This window comes from Peromyscus maniculatus, chromosome 19 (assembly GCF_049852395.1).
Source record: "Peromyscus maniculatus bairdii isolate BWxNUB_F1_BW_parent chromosome 19, HU_Pman_BW_mat_3.1, whole genome shotgun sequence".
Classification (NCBI taxonomy): Eukaryota; Metazoa; Chordata; class Mammalia; order Rodentia; family Cricetidae; genus Peromyscus; species Peromyscus maniculatus.
Genome location: NC_134870.1, coordinates 73,965,929 through 73,983,684, shown reverse-complemented (window position 1 = coordinate 73,983,684; position 17,756 = coordinate 73,965,929). Strand labels below are relative to the sequence as shown.

The 17,756-nt window shown below is 45.9% G+C and overlaps 1 protein-coding gene and 1 pseudogene across 3 annotated transcripts in view; one reads left to right on the top strand and one right to left on the bottom strand.

The window, feature by feature from the left end:
- Positions 1-7,263: 7,263 nt before the first annotated feature.
- LOC102910201 (protein SET-like) lies at positions 7,264-13,925 on the bottom strand (annotated as a pseudogene).
- Positions 13,448-17,756, top strand: part of Galr1 (galanin receptor 1) — a 23,506-nt gene continuing 19,197 nt past the window's right edge. For all 3 annotated transcript variants that reach the window (XR_013046207.1, XR_013046206.1, XM_076555626.1), the window contains exon 1: positions 13,448-15,954. Coding sequence is in view for 1 of the 3 variants with exons in the window: in XM_076555626.1 (XP_076411741.1) it covers positions 15,292-15,954 (663 nt within the window). In the remaining 2 variants the exon portion in view is untranslated. The remainder of the gene's footprint in view (positions 15,955-17,756) is intronic.

Sequence of the window (17,756 nt, the reverse complement as noted above, 5' to 3'; positions counted from 1 at the left end):
TGTGTTTCATGCTCAAGTCTCAGTACCTGTTGTTATGAAACGGGGTTCTCCAATCCTTGTACCTCCCTTTCACTTCAGGAAGTATCACAGCCTCCAAATACTTTTTGTGGGGGCAGTAACTGGATATGAGCTCAATATGTAATTATCGTAAGTCAAGTCCACACAGCAAAACAACAGGACTGAATTTCCTTAACCGGACAGACAGACAGCCGTCCATGAAGTTCTCAGCCCAAACCCCTTGCTGTCATGCATTCTATGGCTCCACACACACTTTGTGATTTACTTACAAGTTAAGTCACAACTAGTTGATCCCACCTGGGAGGTCTGAAAACAAACAGATGAAAACAAAGAGTCACCTAGATGAAATGTTACATGGTTGTCTGATAAAAGGGAATATGAAGTCCTTGGACCCTCTTCTGGCAACAACTGTGAAAACAATTATTCTTGACCATTTGGCAGGAGAACCTAAGCTTGTGCCTTCCAGGGCATGCCACCTGCATTGCCTCTGAGAAGCAGCATGTTTTCTGGGGAGGCTACATTCAAAAGTGCTTCTTGACCCTGATCTTCATAGAGGTGTGTATATATGTCTACATGTGTTTACAGATGTGTGTTTACATGGGTCTCTATGTGTCTAGGGCCAGGAGGGTAGACTGGAGAAAGAATAGGAAAAAATGGTTGAATTCTTCTCCAGCTCTGTAATTCTATAGTGTTTTATTAAAATTTTATTTATTTGTCTCTTTTTTATTAGTTCTTAGAGAATTTCATAAAATGCATTTTGATTATAGTCATGCTTCCCTAAACTCCAAGATCTGCTCTTCTCTGCCAACCCAACTTTATGCCCCCCCTTTTTCCTTTAAACCCATAAAATACAATCTGTGATGCTCATATACATGCTTGAACATGTGGCGCTCCCTACAGCATGGTCAGTCTACCAAGGACCACACCCTTAAAGAAAACTGACTCTTCCTGTCCCAGTAGCTATCAATTGTCAATAGCTCCTTCGCTAAGAGTGAGACTTCATGCCCACCTCCCGTCTCCATGCTGGGATTTTGTCTGTCTTCAGTTTACTTGGGTCTTGTGCATGCTGTCATAGCTGCTGTGAGATCATCTATGCACCTGCATCATTGTATCTGGAGAACACTGCTTCCCTGCAGTCATCTGCTGCCTGTGACTCTTATAATCCTGCTCCTCCCTCTTTTGTAAAGATTCCTGAGCCTTGAGAGGAGGAGGCACGATGTGGTTGTCTCAGTTAGGGCTGAGCATCCTCTAGTCTCTTACTGTCTGCACCTTGACCTGTTGTGTGTCTTGTGTGAATCACCATCTACTACAAGGAGAGCTTTTCTGATGAGGGCAGTGAGATGTACTAGTCTCTGGGTATAAGTCATAGGAGTTGATTTAATGGTAGGACCACTCAGCAGAAACACTAGCAAGTTTTCTCCTATGACCTATGACTTGTCTAGCCGACAAGTATGGCTTTCAGTTTGTGGAGTGGGACTTAAATACGATCAGAAAATCGTTGGTTACTCCCATGACATTCGCGCTACTATGGCATCATCAGGCATGTGGTCCTAAGTCAGTCATTATTGGAGCTCACAGGGTTCAAAGCTGGGAAAGACTGGTGATTGCTTTTCTCCTCTGGGAACGGGCTCAGCACCTCCCAACACTATGAAAGCTAGCCAGTGGAGATGAAGCTTCCAGGGGAATACCAGCTTGATTTCTCTATGTTCTGTGACTCAAGTATGTGTCATCAAGCTCTCCCTGAACATTTTAAACACCTCTGCTGAGAGAAGAAAGGGACTTTAACAAAAAAGGAAGAAAAACTCAAACGCTAACCCAACCACAGATATGCAAATTCCATGCAGAAATACACACACACACACACACACACACACACACACACACACACACACAAATATGTCTCCTCCCCAAAATACAAACCCCATAGTAGTGGCTCCTAATGCAAATGACTGGAAAACCTTCCAGTCGGAATTCAGAATAATTATAACTGTGGTCAAACAACTCAAAGAAGATAAAGACAAACAGATGAGTGAAATAAAGAAGTCAATCTTAGATACGAACATACAGTTTGGATTTTTAAAGCACATTTTTGTGTTCCTTATTGAAGTAAAATTCTGTATATATACAATGATATATTTACTAAACAATGTCCTGTAAAGAAATTCCATACTATCCATCTAGACAGATTTTTGGCTACATTTTGCCTATTGATCAAACAGTTCCATTTATAAAGTTCTATACCTCAAAATGCTTTGAATTTGTCCAGACTGTCATCCCTGAAAAGGTGGCATTTAACTTTAGCTGGTATTTTACAGCACTAAAGAACTTACGCATCTGGTAGCTTCCCAAAATAGTATTCTTTGCACAGGGCATTGAACAGACTGAGCTCTTCATCCACCCAGGTTCGCAGAGCCAGCCACATCTGAGAGTTTGCACTACACACCTGACACTTAGGAGACAGAACATTCCTGACCATCAGCACCAGCTTCTTGCTGAAGGGGCCAATTTCTTGGCCATTTCGCTGCCACTGAAGACATGCCACCAACTTCCCCATGTGCAGCTGGCATTAGAGCAAGAGGTCTGTGCCGTGGTGGGTGCTCTCACTATATCCAGGTAGCTAAAGTCCTATTAAAAATGCCAAATTGAGATTAAAATCAGGGTATAGGTCCATGACAGTGATTTTGAGGCTATTGTGAAAGGTGTAGTTTCCCTGATTTCTTTCTCAGTCCATTTGTCATTTCTATATAGGAGGGTTACTGATTCTTGTCAATTAATTTGGTATTTAGCTACTTTGCTGCAAGTGTTTATCATCTGTTGGAGTTTCTGGTGGAATTTTTTAGGTCACTTATGTATACTATCATACCGTCTTCAAATAAAGATAATTTAATGTTTTCCTTTCCAATTTGTATCTCCTTCATTTGTCTTACTGCTTTAGCTAAGACTTTAAGTCCTATGTTGAATAGGCATGGAGAGAGTAGACAGCCTTGTCTTGTCCCTCCCTCATTCTAGTGGAGTCGCTTTGAGTTTCACTCCATGTAAGTGGATGTTGGCTGTTGGCTTTCTGTAAATTGCCTTTATTGTGTGAAGGTGTGTTCCTTGTATCCCTAATCTCTCCAGGACTTTTATTGTGAATGGGTGTTGGATTTTGTCAAAGGCCTTTTCTGCATCTAATGAGATGATCTTGTGGTTTTTTTTCTTCCAGTTTGTTTATATAGTGGATTTCATTTACTGTTTTTTTTTTTTTCTTTTTTTTTTTTTTTTTTTTTTTTTTTTTTTTTTTGTATGTTGAGCCATCCCTACATCTCTGGGATGAAGCCTAGTTGATCATGGTGGATGATCTTTCTAATGTGTTCTTAGATTGGGTTTGCAAGTATTTTGTTGAGAAGTTTTGCATCTGTTTATAAGGGAAATTAGTCTGCAATTCTCTTTATTTGTTGGGCACTTATGTGGTTTGAGTATCAGGGTAACTGTGGCCTCATAATAAAAATTGGGAAATGTTCCCGTTTGTATTTTGTGAAATAATTTGAGGAGTATTGGAATTAACTCTTCTTTGATGGTCTGGTAGAATTCTGTGCTAAACCCATCTGGCCCTGGGCATTTTTTTGGTGAGACTTTAATGATTGCTTCTATTTAACTAAGTATGTCTGCTTAAATTACTATTTGATCATGATTTAACTGTGGTATGTGGTTTGTATCAAGAAAATTACCCATTTCTTTAGATTTTCCAATTTGGTGGTTTTAAAATTATATCCTTACAAGTCTCTGGATTTCAGTGGTATCTGTTGTTATGACCAACTTTTCTTTTCTAATTTTGTTAATTGGGATATTCTCTCTCCACCTTTTAGTTAATTTGACTGAGAGTTTGTCAATCTTACTGATTTTCTGAAAGAATCAGCTGCTAGTTTTATTGATTCTTTTTTTAATTTTTTTCTATTTTATTGATATCAGCCCTGAGTTTGATTATTTATTGACAGCTACTCCTTCTAGGTGTGATTTATTCTTTTGGTTCTAGACCTTCCAGGTGGACTGTTAAGTCCCTAGTATGAGATTTCTCTGATGTTTTAATGTAGGTGCTTAGATAACTTACTGCTTAGATATGCTTTCATTGTGTCTGATACATTTGAGTGTGTTGAGCATTAATTTTCATTAAATTCTAGAAAGTCTTTCATTCTTTTGTAATATCTGTATCGACCCATTTCTCATGTAGTAGTGAGTTGTTTGGCTCCCACAAGTTTGTAAACTTCCTGTTGTTGTTGGTATCCTGCTTTAGCCTGTGGTGGTCAGATAGGATGTGGAGTGTCACGCCAGTTTTCTTGTGTCTATTGAGACTTGCTTTGTGACTGAGTATGTGGTCAATTTTGGAGAAAGTCACATGAAGTACTGAGAACAAGATATATTCTTTTGTGTTTGGATGAAATGTTCTGTGAATATCTGTCAGGTCCATTTGTTTTATGATGTCAGGTAGCTCCAGCATTTTTCTGTTTAGCTATTGTCTGAATGACCTGTCTATTGAGGGCATGGGGGTATTGAAATCTCCCATAATCAACATGTGAGAGTCAATGTGTGACTTAAGGTAGAAGCAGAATTTCTTTTATGAACTTGGATTCCCTTGTGTTTGGTGCCTGGATGTTAGGAATACCAGTGTCTCCTTGGTGAACTTTTGATAAGTTTGTAATGTCCTTTCCTATCTCTTCTGATTAGTTTTTATTTGAAGTCTATTTTGTCAGATATTAAAATGGCTATCCAGCTTGTTTCTCACGTTCAATTTCTTGGAATATCTTTTCCCATCTTTTTACCCTGAGGTGATATCTATCCTTGATGTTGAAGTGTGTCTTTTGGAAAGCAGCAGAAGGATGAATCCTGTTTTTGCATCCACTCTGTTACTCTGTATCTTTCTATCGGGGAATTGAGATCACTGATATTGAGAGTTATCGATGAGTGGTGTTTGTTGATTCCTGTTATTTGTGTGTGTGTGTGTGTGTGTGTGTGTGTGTGTGTGTGTGTGTGTGTGTGTGTGTGTGTTGGTGTTTGTGTGTGTGTGTGTGTCTGTTTGTGTGTCTGTTGTGTGTGTGTGTGTGTGTGTGTGTGTGTGTGTGTGTGTGTGTGTGTTTCCCCTCTCTTGATATGTTGGCCTGGGATTATTTACTCCTTGTGTTCTCTTGGGTGTACCTAACCTCTTGAGGTTGGAGTTTTCCTTCTAGTGCTTGCTATAGGGCTGGATTTGTAGATAGATATTGTTTAAATTTTTTTTTTTACTATGGAGTGTCTTATTTTCCCCATTTATTGTGATTGAAATTTTTGCTGGGTATAGTAGTCTGGTCCAGGCCCTTTCTGCCTTTTAGAGTCTCCACTGAGAAGTCAGGTGTTATTCTGGTAGGTTTGCTTTAATATGTTAATTGGTCTCTTTCCCTTGCAGCTTTTAATATTCTTCTTTTAATCTGTGTGTTTAGTGTTTTAATTATTATGTGGTGAGGGGACTTTCTTTTCTGGTCCAGTCTATTTGGTATTCTGTATACTTCTTGTACATGGATAGGCATCTCCTTATTCAGGTTAGAGACATTTTCTTCCATGATTTTGTTGAAAGTATCTTCTGTGCCTTTGACCTGGATTTCTTCTCCTTTACTACTATTATTCTAGATTTGGTCTTTTCATAGTGTCCCAGATTTTTTGGATGGTTTGTGACAGGAGTTTTTCTTTTGTTTTTTAGATTTATTGTTTTCTTTGACCAGGATAACCATTTCTTGGATCATGTCTTCAGTGCCTAAATTCACTCTTCTATCTGTTGGTGAAGCTTGCCTCTGAGTATAGACAGACACTTTTCTCCGTTTTACTTGGGTCCTGCAGCCCTTCAGCCATTTTTAAAATAATCATTCAGAGGCCTAATATTAATTACAAACTGGTCTATGGCTCAGGCTTCTTGCTAGCTATCTCTTTCATCTTAAATTAATCCATTTCTATTCATCTATGTTTTGCCATGCGACCATGGCTTTACCTGTGTTCCATTACATCTTGCTCCCCTGGCAATGCTCAGCATCTCCCCTGACTTTGCCTTCTTCTCCTTGTCTCTCTGCTTAGATCCCTGCCTGGCTGTGTTCTGTCTTGCCATAGGCCACAGCAGCTTCTTTATTAACCAATGGTAGCAACACATATTCACAGCATGCAGAAAGACCATCCTACAGTATCTGAGATTCCTTTTTGAGTTCCTCGTTTTTTCATTTCCAGAATTCCTTCAATTTGGCTTTTCTTTATTGATTCTATCCCCTCTTTCATGTCTTGAATTGTTTTATTCATTTCTTTCTATTTGTTTGTGTTTACTTGGAGTTCTTTAAGGGGTTTACTCATTTCCTTTTTAAAGACCTCGATTGTCTTCATAAAGTCTATTTGAAGGTCTTTTTCCTTGTGCTTCAATTATGTCACAGTCCCCAGGACCTGCTGTGGCAGGGTTGCTGGACTCTAGTGGAGACATATCATCCTGGCTGTCATTGATGGTGTTTTTAAGCTGACATTTATGTATCTGAGTTTGGGATGATTGTAATTCTCAGTGCTGATATCTTGTCTTGTCTCTGTTGGGTGTTCCTTGGTTTTTGTTGCTTTTTCCGGTTCTTAGGAGACTATAGTGACTGTATGTTGCCTGGTAGGAAATTCTTTTGGGATTCTGATAGGTGTGGCAGTGGGTTCCAGGTAAAATGTGTTCCTAGGCATTGGGAGACGACAGTTATCAATGGAGATGGGGTTGGGAGGGAGGGGATTCGCAGGAGGCAGGGAAGCAGGGTGTTCCACTAGGATCTGCCTATATCCCTGGGAATGGTGGCCAAGAGTGAGGAGAGTCCACAGCAGGTGGTGTTCGAGAGAGCAGGGGTGAGACCTGGGGACTGGGTGTGGAGGAGAGGAGGCAGAGTGGAGACCTGAACCCCTGCCAGCCTTGCTTCCCCACTTAGGCTCTCTGTCAGATTTGGCTGGAGGATTCCAGAGAAAACCTGCTGGAGATGGAGGCAGAGAGAAATGGAGGCCACAGGTGGTCTGCGACAGGGCTGGGGTGAGACTGGGCGGTGAGTTTGGAGGAGAGGAGGGAGAGGTGAGGATCTACAGCGCCTGGTTCTCTGGCTGAGTCCTCAACCCCCTTTCACCAGGACCTTCCAGTCCTCTTCCTCCTCTTCCTCTCTCTTCCTCCTTCCTTCTTCCCCCCTCCTCTCCTCCTCCTCCTGTACCAGGAACCAAATAGTACCACAAGGGATTTGATCAGAATCACCTTTGATGACTTCTAGATCGCCTGCCCCTTCGTAGGTCAGTACACCAGCTGAAGACTCTCGCTGGCCCCTGGTGCTGCCTCTTCCTTCTGGCTTGATTGAGTGTTTTGTCATATCCTTTGCAGATTTCCATTTGATTTCAGGGGACTCTGAGGATAGGTCACCACTCTCATTCTGGTGAAATTCTTTGCAGAGAACTTTATTTTCAAAGTAAGGATTTTTCATCAAAATAAAAATCTAGTCTGTAACTTGATTTTCTGTCTTCAAATTCTGTCATTTCAGCTCTGGCCAAATAACGTAGAACCCCTTCACTGTCCTCCCCAAGCAGTACAGACACGTGTGGATGGTTGACAAATGTTGCTACCCAAAGTTTGGGATGTTGGCAATCAATTCTGACCTCTTCTGAAGAAATCGTTGATGGAGGAGTTTGTGTTTCTGTTCTACTTTCAAATTTTCCTTGCCGGCTTGTTTATTAGGCCCGTCTGTTTCATTCTGAACATTATATTCAACTACTTCTGGCTGTTCTTCTTCCCTCTTCAGCAGGCAGGAATGGCTGACTTGTCCACCAGCCTTGGGGCAGGAGCCAGTCTGGGTTTCTCGGGCAGAGACAGGAGCACAGGTTGTCATTTCTGGGTTATGGGTGTGTGGGGGTGGGGGGAGGGAGAGTGTCCAGAAGCCAGAGGCCAGAGCTCAGATGCTCACAGCAGGAGAAAACCCAAACAGAAAAAAGCCAATTAAGAACCTCAGTAGAAAACGTCATCAACAGAAGGAATCATTTTAAAAACAGAGTTTTCAGGGTTGGAAGACAAAGTAAAGGAATTGGATCACTCAGTAAAGGTCAATGGGAAATTTAAAAACAAATGAACACAGTTCATGAGCGCGTTGGGACCCCATAAGAGACCAAATTGCTAAATTACAGGCAGAGAAGGAGAATACCATGGTGAAAGCATAGAGAAAATAATTAGTAAAATTGTAGAAGAAAATTCCCCAAACCTAGGGAAAGAGATGCCCACGAAGGTGCAAAAAGCTTACAGAACACCACATCAACAAGACCAGAAAAGAGATTCTGTAATGTTTTAAAACTTCAGAAATAACAGAGGTGTTAATTTTAGGGTTTCACATTCTGTGTTACTTTGTATAAATAACTTAACACTTTTTATTACCTTTAAAATTAAATTTTGTGTTTGTGTGTATGTGTGTATGTATGTGTATGTGTGTCTGTGTATGTGCATGTATGTGTGTCTGTGTGTGTGTCTGTGTGTGTGCATGATGTGTGTGTGTGTCTTGCACATGCATGCCCCAGTGTGGGTATTAAGTTCAAAGGACGACTTTAAAAGTCGGTTCTCTCCTTTCACCACATGGGTCCTGGGGGTTGAACTCATGTTCTCAGGCTTGCCAGCATCAGCCATTTCCTATGATCCATCAGGCCAGCCCCTATACATAATTTTACTCATTAAAAACAAACTTGATAATGGAGAGACTACTCCCATGGAATACGGGCGTTTCATTATTTCTGTTTTCCAAACCATCATAACTTGGTGTAATGAGAGGCGGGGAACAATTTCAAGGAAACTCAACCCCAAGATGGTCCCTCGTGGTTTTCTGTTGAGGAGACCGAGGCTCAGCTTGGTGGCACAGTAGAGCTAAACATGAACCCTAGCATGAAGGTGTGGCCTCTCCCTGTACTGCTCTGCTGTTCACAGTATCAGCCAAAGCCTAGCTGCTAAAGTCACCACGGCTACCATAGCTCCAAGCAGACAGGGCACACATCCTTCATCTCTTGTACCTCCTGATGACTCAGTGGCCATGCTTGAGTGTGGAGGAGGGGGCTGAGCCCCGCGAGGCAGGACTGGCAGCTCAGGGCCCCCCAAACACAAGAAGAGGGATTTGTTCCACTCTGGTGCTTTTCCTGGGGTCAAAGATTACACCCCACCCCACCAATTACCGTAGTGCAAAGCTGGAGACGGAACAGAGGAGACAGGGAGTACGTTCATGGAGATAATTGGACAGATGAGAGCTGCCGTTCTCTTTAAACCCTGGAACTCACATTGGCTTTAAAGGAAGAAGATACAAAAGTCAAAGAAAAAAAAAGTTGTTTCAAAAGACCATCGAAGATAAAAATATCGCTTATGTAAGTGGAAGATAGCTGTTTCTTCATCTTAATTAGCTGGAAGTCAGTGCCGTGCTGCAGGGGGCATCGTACCGTGTGGGTGAAGCCACACTGTGCTGGAAAGACTACGCAACACCTGCCGGTCCCCTGTATTCATCTCAGTGGAGAGGAGTCAGGGCCTGGCTTGCTGGTGTTGCGGAGGGACGATGCTTGTTATGAGGACGGTGGGCAGTTGCTTGCCCACCTGCGAAGAGGACTGTGCTGCTGGCATGCCTGCCTTTCCTAACTCAGAAGACCTCGTCCTTTTCATCCACTTCTTTCGGATACTAGTTAAAGCCAGGGCATGCTTTCTCCGATGCTCTGGGTCTTCTCACTTATTCTCTCTGAAGCTGTACCCTCCACCCTTTCCTGCCCTGCAGCTGCTCACCAAGCTCCATTGCGGAGTCCAGCAGACTCTCTTGGACCCTGGCTTAAAAGGCGCGATTTTCTTCCTGTCTTTCAGGCCACTGCCATGCTTTACAGCCTGACTGTCCTGCTTTTTTTTCTCTCAAATTTTAATAAAATTGTCCTCAAGCTTTAAAAAAATATTTTCTTTTGCCTGATGAGAGAGTGTGAAGGGTGCTACGGAGGAGACCACATTGTTGGGAGGTGTCTTGCTTTCTGCTTTGTAGATGTTTGTGTCACTACGTGCTTGAATTTCAAGTCCCCACTGTGAAGCACCTGGCATTTTTTTTTGGGGGGGGTGATGTGCAAGTACAGCTCTCAGTGACCTTTACAGGACACTCGGACAGTTGTTGACTTGTAGCATTATGATTTGTGTGCTTTCTTGGGTGTGTTCATCACACATTTGAGGTAAGACATGCTACTTCAGAAAAGCTATGCAGTGCATTCCTCCCTCCTTCTGAGTTTCCTGCATTTCACTCCGAAAGAAGGGAGCCTCACAATGACTAACTAATTAATTAAGGCGTTAGAGGCATATGACAAGGTTGCCCTGAGGTCACGTGAGCTTATGAATGGTGTGAGATGCTATGGCTGGCATTCTATGGTTGGAGGATAGCACATTCACGTAGAACGGGTGCTACAGAATGAACAGAATTTTAGCCAGCCCAAGGCTAAATGTTGCATGAACAAGAAGCAAGCCTTTGTGGCTGTACTTGACTTGACCTGTTACTGAGGTAAAATGTCACCACGTGCAGGAAAATTGTTCATGGTGGCGGACCCTTTATGAGACTGAAAAATGATCCTTCCACGTTAAGCTTGGGAGTTGCTCCTTGAGTGGAGCAAAGCCTGCTGGGAGTGGGTGTGACTAATTTCTGCCCCCGATGGAGCTCATGGACCCTCAGAGAATGAGGGTAGAGAACCTCAAAAAGTGGGGGAGAGACAGCAAGAGAAGCAAACTATCACAGGAAACCGTGGGAGCTGCGCTGGCCTTCCGAGACAGGAGGAAGGGACGGGCTCTCCTCTGGGGTCTGGGCTCTTGTGCTCCTCTAGAGTAGAATTCTCCTTGTGTGTCCTGAGGCAGCCATGTTAAGTCATCCTATGTCCTGAGTTGAGCACAGTTTTATGGAAATGTGTACTCAGAGTTCAGAGTTCTTAAAGTCCCCACAGATATGATCTAGCAGGATAAAAACCCAATGACAAATTAAAAATCAAACAAACTGCAAACAGGATCCACAAATACAACCTATGGAGAAACGACAGGCACATATCAGGCCTCAAAGTGTTCAGATATTGTGATACAAAGAATATAAAATTATTGCATCAAAAGTACCCGAATAAATAAGAAGGGCACTTAGAAACATAGATAATGAGAAAAAATATTATAAAAAAGACGAGTCCTGGTATATTTGTTGAAAACATCTACTGGAATTCAAGAGCAGCAGTGACATGGATTGCTGGTGGCCTGAGAGCCAGCAGCAAAGTGGCGCAGAGGAGAGATGAGAGGTGAGATCAAGTGACTAAGAGACAGAGGAGAGAGGCACGGGTCTTGCAGAAATCCAGGACAGAAGAGCAAGAATTGGGAAACTCAACATCCAAAGAGATAATGGCCAAAAATTTTCTAGAACTGATGAAAAAATGTTACTCCTTAGTTCCAGAAACTTGGGGGGGGGGGGTGAAAAATAAATACCATCACAAGCACTGAAGCAAGTCCTAAAACACCCGTGGTGAAAAGAGGGCAACAGAATGGAGAGAAAAGGGGGCTGGAGAGGTGGCTCAGAGGTTAAGAGCACTGGCTGTTTCTTTCAGAGGTCCTGAGTTCAATTCCCAGCAACCACATGGTGGCTCACAGCCATCTGTAATAAGATCTGGTGCCCTCTTCTGGCCTGCAGACATACATGCAGGCAGAACACTGCATACATCATAAATAAATCTTTTAAAAAAAAAATGGAGAGAAAAGGAAAATCACCCACAAAGCATGACGGAGGGCAGAGAGCCAACTTCTTGGGGCCGAGGAAAGAACTGTTGGGTGGAGTGTGCCTGGATAATAAGGGCCAAGCGCTTCCCACCAGTGCCTTCCTCTAAAAGAAGAATTGAAGTCTGTTCTCTGACCGAGGGAGGGAGAAGGGCTTCCCATGGGCCGATGATGGGTTGGGGAGGCAAAGGCAGCCAGCTACAAGTTCTGGGAAAAGACAATGGGCTTTGGCTGTGCAGTGGTGATCTCCAGCAGAGCGGAGTTCACAAAGCAGCTGGGCTACAGAGCCAGGCGAGCTAGAGGAGTCTTCACTGCTCTGAGCCGAGCTGTGGGAGTGAGTCCTAACAACCATGGACTGTGATTTCCATTAACGAATGGACAGATGGCAGCTCCACACTCAGGTATCCAGCGCTGAGCTGTTGCATTGTTCAAGACTAACCCATCCAGCTTCATGATTGTCAACCCCATCTCTATTATGGATAAGGCATATAAAGAATTCTAACACGATAATATGACATGGGACAAAGACTGTGGAGGGGAAGGAAGCAAGGCCGGAAACACAGTAACCTGGGAGTGAAATGACGTTAGGATGGTCAGGAGAACCCCCTCTCCCCCCATGAGAAGCTGACCTTGGAGCAGAATCTTGCAGAAGTCAGGAGAAAGGTCTCTGGAGGGGGTTCTAGAACATTCCAGTGAAAGAACAGCAGAGGGAGCAGCTTGTAGGAAACAGAACAGAGATGCCAAGTGTCCAGGGAATGTCAACAAACTAACTCACTTGGATCCATGACAGCAGCAAACAGAGATGGACCAAACTCACCAGTTAGGAAACAGATGGGCACATTGGATTTGAGTCTCTCATTTATGTCCTGCTCTGAAGATATCACAGCGTGGGGCAGGAGAGCAAAAGGACAGAGGACAGATGCAATCCACTAAGACATGGCTCATCTAAACAAGGGCAGATGAAACCTGCCAAAGGCAAGCCAAGACAACATGTAGATCACCATGCAAACCGTATCTCACACTAAAGCCAAAATGAAACCCCAAGTCCCCACCACAGGATACCCTTTAAGGACATAGGCATGTATCACGTGTACATTTGGAAATAAGCCATGGACCACACAGTAAGGGGGCTGTGGTGGAGCTTGTGATTAGACAGTATATGAAGTGACTTCAAGGATATTGGTAAGTTTTTAAGCATTTTAAGCTGGGAGGTGCACTTGTGGGTATGATGTGATCTCATTATCTACCCCTCACGTCAAAAACAATCCATAGAGGGCTGAGGAGACGGCTCAGTGGGTAAAAGCATGTCCCAGGCAGAGCTGTTGACCCGGGTTCTATTCCCAGAGCCCGTGGTGGAAGGTAGGAAGCAACTCTTGAAAGTTTTCCTCTGGCCACCATGAATGCCAGCACCCCCCCCCCCCCACATCACTAGTAATTAATTAATGAAAAGTCTACATTACAAGAAAACAAAACCCAAATCCCTATAATCCCTGTAAGTTCTTTCTGGGGATATTGATCACTGGTAGAGTGATTACACACACACACACACACACACACACACACACACACACACACACACACCAGAACAGAACAAAATAGAAACCCCAAGGCTAAACCACTCCCCCAAATCCTATGACATATGACCTTTAAAGCAGAGCTAAGGCCAGAACAGAGCACCATGAAGCTGCAGACTGCAGAGCATGCTGGGGAGAAAGGCCAGACCACCGATCACGTCGCTCCATCCTCCGAGTGCGGGCAAGGATGGTTTTGGGAAGCCTAGATGAATGCCAGTAACAACTGACAATTCCGGTCGGTCCTCCACAAAACGGGGACAAAAGTCTTCCTGTAAGGGAGGGAGCGCCATGCAGTAAGCAGAGGAGCAAAGAACTAGCAGGTATGCAATGCATGGCAAAAGAGCATCCCAAGCCGCATGGAAGAAGAGAGCTGGCGAGGGCGAGAAATGAGGTCGCACTTGTCTGCAGACTCCCCGAGGTAAAGCAGCTCCGGCCTCACCATTGTGCCCACTTTCCTGAAGCCCTGGACTGTGCCACTTGCCAATCTCCTGGGCACAGAGCTTCTCCAGGAACACGCTGCCTTCTGTGCTTACTCTTCCTTGGGCCTTGGGTCCAGCGGTCATGGTCACTCACACACTGGAGGACGCTGGCATATTTGAAAGTGATGTAGTTACTCCCTACCTACACCGAGTACATGCAAAAGGCAGGTTTTTCTTTAGATGCGTACTACCAGATAATCAGCTGTTTCTCGTTGGTGTGCCCTGGTTTCAGCAGTGGTGGACGTTCCACGCACTCACATGACTCTTTACAAACCCAGCATTGTCAAGGCTTCCGTTTGTGTCACTCAGATGAGTAATGTCTGGTGGAAATGATTGATCCCCGAGGTGAGCGCAGGACAGGCTCTTAATGAAAACTCAGGCAGGCGGTGCTTCTTTCATCCCTGCCTCTTCCCTCCCTAGCTTGTTACTGGATGAGGGAGGGGCGCGGGGAGCCAGCGGATGTCACAGAACCTCCGTAGCAGGGCCAGCCTTTGATTTTCGTAAGGTTTATTTCTGCTCTTGCTGGGAGCGGGAAAGACCGAAGGTACCAATTGGCAGAAAGGCTGCGCAGCCTGTCGCCTCAGCCAGTTGCGCACAGGAGCGCGCACTCAGCTTAGCTCTCGGTGCCAACAGTCGCCCTGCGGGACCAGGAGGACTGCACTGAGAACGGCGCTCCAGTTCCAGCAAGGAGGTGGGCTGCCACCCATCCGGTTGAGGGCGCCCAGGCTCGGAGAGCAAGCTGTGATTTTTCGGCCAGACCCGATAGGCACAGAGGGGGACGCAGTTGAGTCCTCACTGTCCCTCCCGTACTGCAGAAACTCTGCCCGCCAGTGGGAACCCCGAGGGAGGCTCGCCCTGCAGAGGACCTGGGAGAAGGCAGTCTCAGCGCCAGCGCGGCAGGGAGGTGTGGGAAGCTCTGCGACTCTCTCCGCTCTCCAAGGTGTGTACCACAGGGCTCTGGGAGCTCGGCTGGAAGAGACTCAGAGCAACAGGTGCGACCCCAAAGCCCTGCTGGAGCGAGGGGACACGGCCGGCAAGGGATTAAAACCAGCAAGGCGCAGAAGATTCTCCACCTGCGGGTCGCCTGGACGAGTCCCACCCGCCCAGCTCGCGGACTGCTAGCAACCCGAGTCGAGTCGCCCAGACCGGTACCTCCGGTGTTCTGGAGCCTGCCGCCCACGCATGGGAAGGCTCAACTCCGTACTTGCAGCACCGCCCCCTCTTTAGCCAGGCCGGGCACAGAGGACATTTCTACCACGCACGGCCTGGGGCGCTGCCCCCTGTTCTCTTGTCGGGTGCCGGAGATTTCTAGCTGGAGACATCCACTCTCGCTGCTCTGTTCTGGATCACTCAGTGATCCTCGGCTACCCCTCCAGCCAGCTTTCTCTGCCTGGCGCTCCTTCCCAGCACGATCCGTTGCGTAGACACCCAAGGGGTGTTCCAGTAAGTGATGGAGCTGGCTGCATTGAACCTCAGCGAGGGGAACGGGAGCGATCCAGAGCCTCCCACCGCGGAGTCCAGGCTGCTGTTAGGTATCGGCGTGGAGAACTTCATCACGCTGGTGGTGTTTGGCCTGATTTTCGCGATGGGCGTGCTGGGCAACAGCCTGGTGATCACTGTGCTGGCGCGCAGCAAACCGGGTAAGCCGCGCAGCACCACCAACCTGTTCATCCTCAACCTGAGCATCGCAGACCTGGCCTACCTGCTCTTTTGCATCCCCTTCCAGGCCACCGTGTACGCACTGCCCACCTGGGTGCTGGGCGCCTTCATCTGCAAGTTTACACACTACTTCTTCACTGTGTCCATGCTCGTGAGCATCTTCACCTTGGCCGCGATGTCTGTGGACCGCTACGTGGCCATTGTGCACTCGCGGCGCTCCTCCTCCCTCAGGGTGTCCCGCAATGCGCTGCTGGGCGTGGGCTTCATCTGGGCGCTGTCCATTGCCATGGCCTCGCCAGTGGCCTACCACCAGCGCCTCTTCTATCGGGACAACAACCAGACCTTCTGCTGGGAGCACTGGCCCAACCAGCTCCACAAGAAGGCTTACACGGTGTGCACTTTCATCTTTGGCTACCTGCTGCCCTTACTTCTCATCTGCTTTTGCTATGCTAAGGTGAGTGGGGAGCGCCCTCGGGCGGGCTCTGAGGCAGCTCTGCCTGTCCCCCGACTGAGCCTTGCATCCTGCTCCTCTGTTCTCTTTCCCTCTCTACTCCACTTTGTCTCAGCTTGCTCCAACATCATTTGTGGCTCAAGAAAGTTAACTCAAGAGTTTGGGAGGTGCTGGGGAGAGTTTGCGGTTCCTGTCTAGAAGTTGGGTAGAGGGACTTCCCTTCAAGGGCGCTGCAGCTCGGCCTCCGATCAATCGCCTCGCAGGCAGCAGTGTGTCCCAGATCTGCTGCCCAAAAGGTTTGAGCCTCCTCAGTTTCAGCAGCTTTTAAACAAGATCGTGGACTCCAAGAAACTGATACAACGGGACAAAGCGGGCTGCAGAGAGCCTGCAGGGGGGGTCTAGTTGCCCCTCTTAGCTCTTTGCTAAGACCTGCTGGTGTGGCCCCTGGAGCAGTGCTCTTCCCACGTTGGCGTCTGCACCTCAGCAGGTTTTCAGAGTCCAGGCTCTGTAAGCCTCTGCTCAGGCCAGGGCTTTGGATTTTAGTTTAGCGTTCTAAAATCCAAGTGGGATGCCCTACTTCTCCAGAGACTTGACTGAAGTTCCCAGGGAACCATGGGTGGAAGGACAGGTGTTTCTTCCAGCGAGGTTGTGTGAACAGTGTTAGGGACTCGTGTGGTGAGCTCACCCAGGAGAGGGATAGCAAGAGCACGCAGCTATATATAGGTACTGTGCAGGAACAAGCTGACTCCTGGTTTCTGAGGAGCTGCGTACTCATCCTGTCTTCATGTGTTCTGAAGGACCCGTGGCTCACAAATTAAAGAATTACAGAGCCTTGGGCATTTATGTTAATCAAAAGCCTTAAACCTCTTAGGCACTACTCAATTTCTAGTAATCCAGAGCGAGCCTATTTTTAGTGGCTACTTGATGTGACTCTAGGGGTTACTTCAGTGTCATATTTCCTTTCAGGGTACTATCAGAACCAGCAGGGGGAAAAAATCCCCTGCAGGGCAAATTCTAAAGTTTCCATGCAACTTATCCTTCCCCGACTCCCGATCTTTTGGGCTGTGACAGTAGGACCATACATAACCTCCTGTCTAGAAAAGCAATGGTTTCTTACATTCCACCCATAAGGCACATCTCCCCCAGAAAAATCCATCTTCCCCGCGTCTAGATGACCAGTGTGTCTTTTGAATGGCTGTATTTCCTGAATGAGTGCTCTGGTTTCAAAGCTGCAAGAGCAGCCCAGCTGTTTGGAGGTAGCCGGTTCATTCATTCATTCCGTCTTTTCAAATGCAGAGCAAAGGCTGCTCTGCACAGGGAGTTGTGGGGTATGGGGCACACACCCATGAGCTTGTTCTGTGAGTCTCTGGGTGGGAACTGCCATCTCTAGTTTATCAATGAGAAAGAGACTTTCAGAGGGATGCAGCCACGGACCAGATGGTCAGACTGGCAAAGGATTGAGGAAGGGTTTCCTTTCTGGAGGTGACAATTAATTGGTTCCTGGAGGACAAGGAGCTGGGAACTAGAGCCATATTTAAAAATATTGGTCTCTTAAATTCTAATTGCCGCTTTGAAAAGGAGACATACGCTTTCTTCATTTCATCCCAAAGACCCTAGGGGGAAAAATCATTTCAGTCTTTGTGGAAATGAAAAGGTAAAGTTTTAGGACTAAATAGGCTGTCAACAGAGTCTACAAAAGTCCCACAGAAGACAAAGTTTAAGAATTAATGAATAGATGATCATTTGAATATTTTTCATGCAGAAAAAGTTGGCTTCTCAGCGGTATTCTAGTCGGAAACACCTTC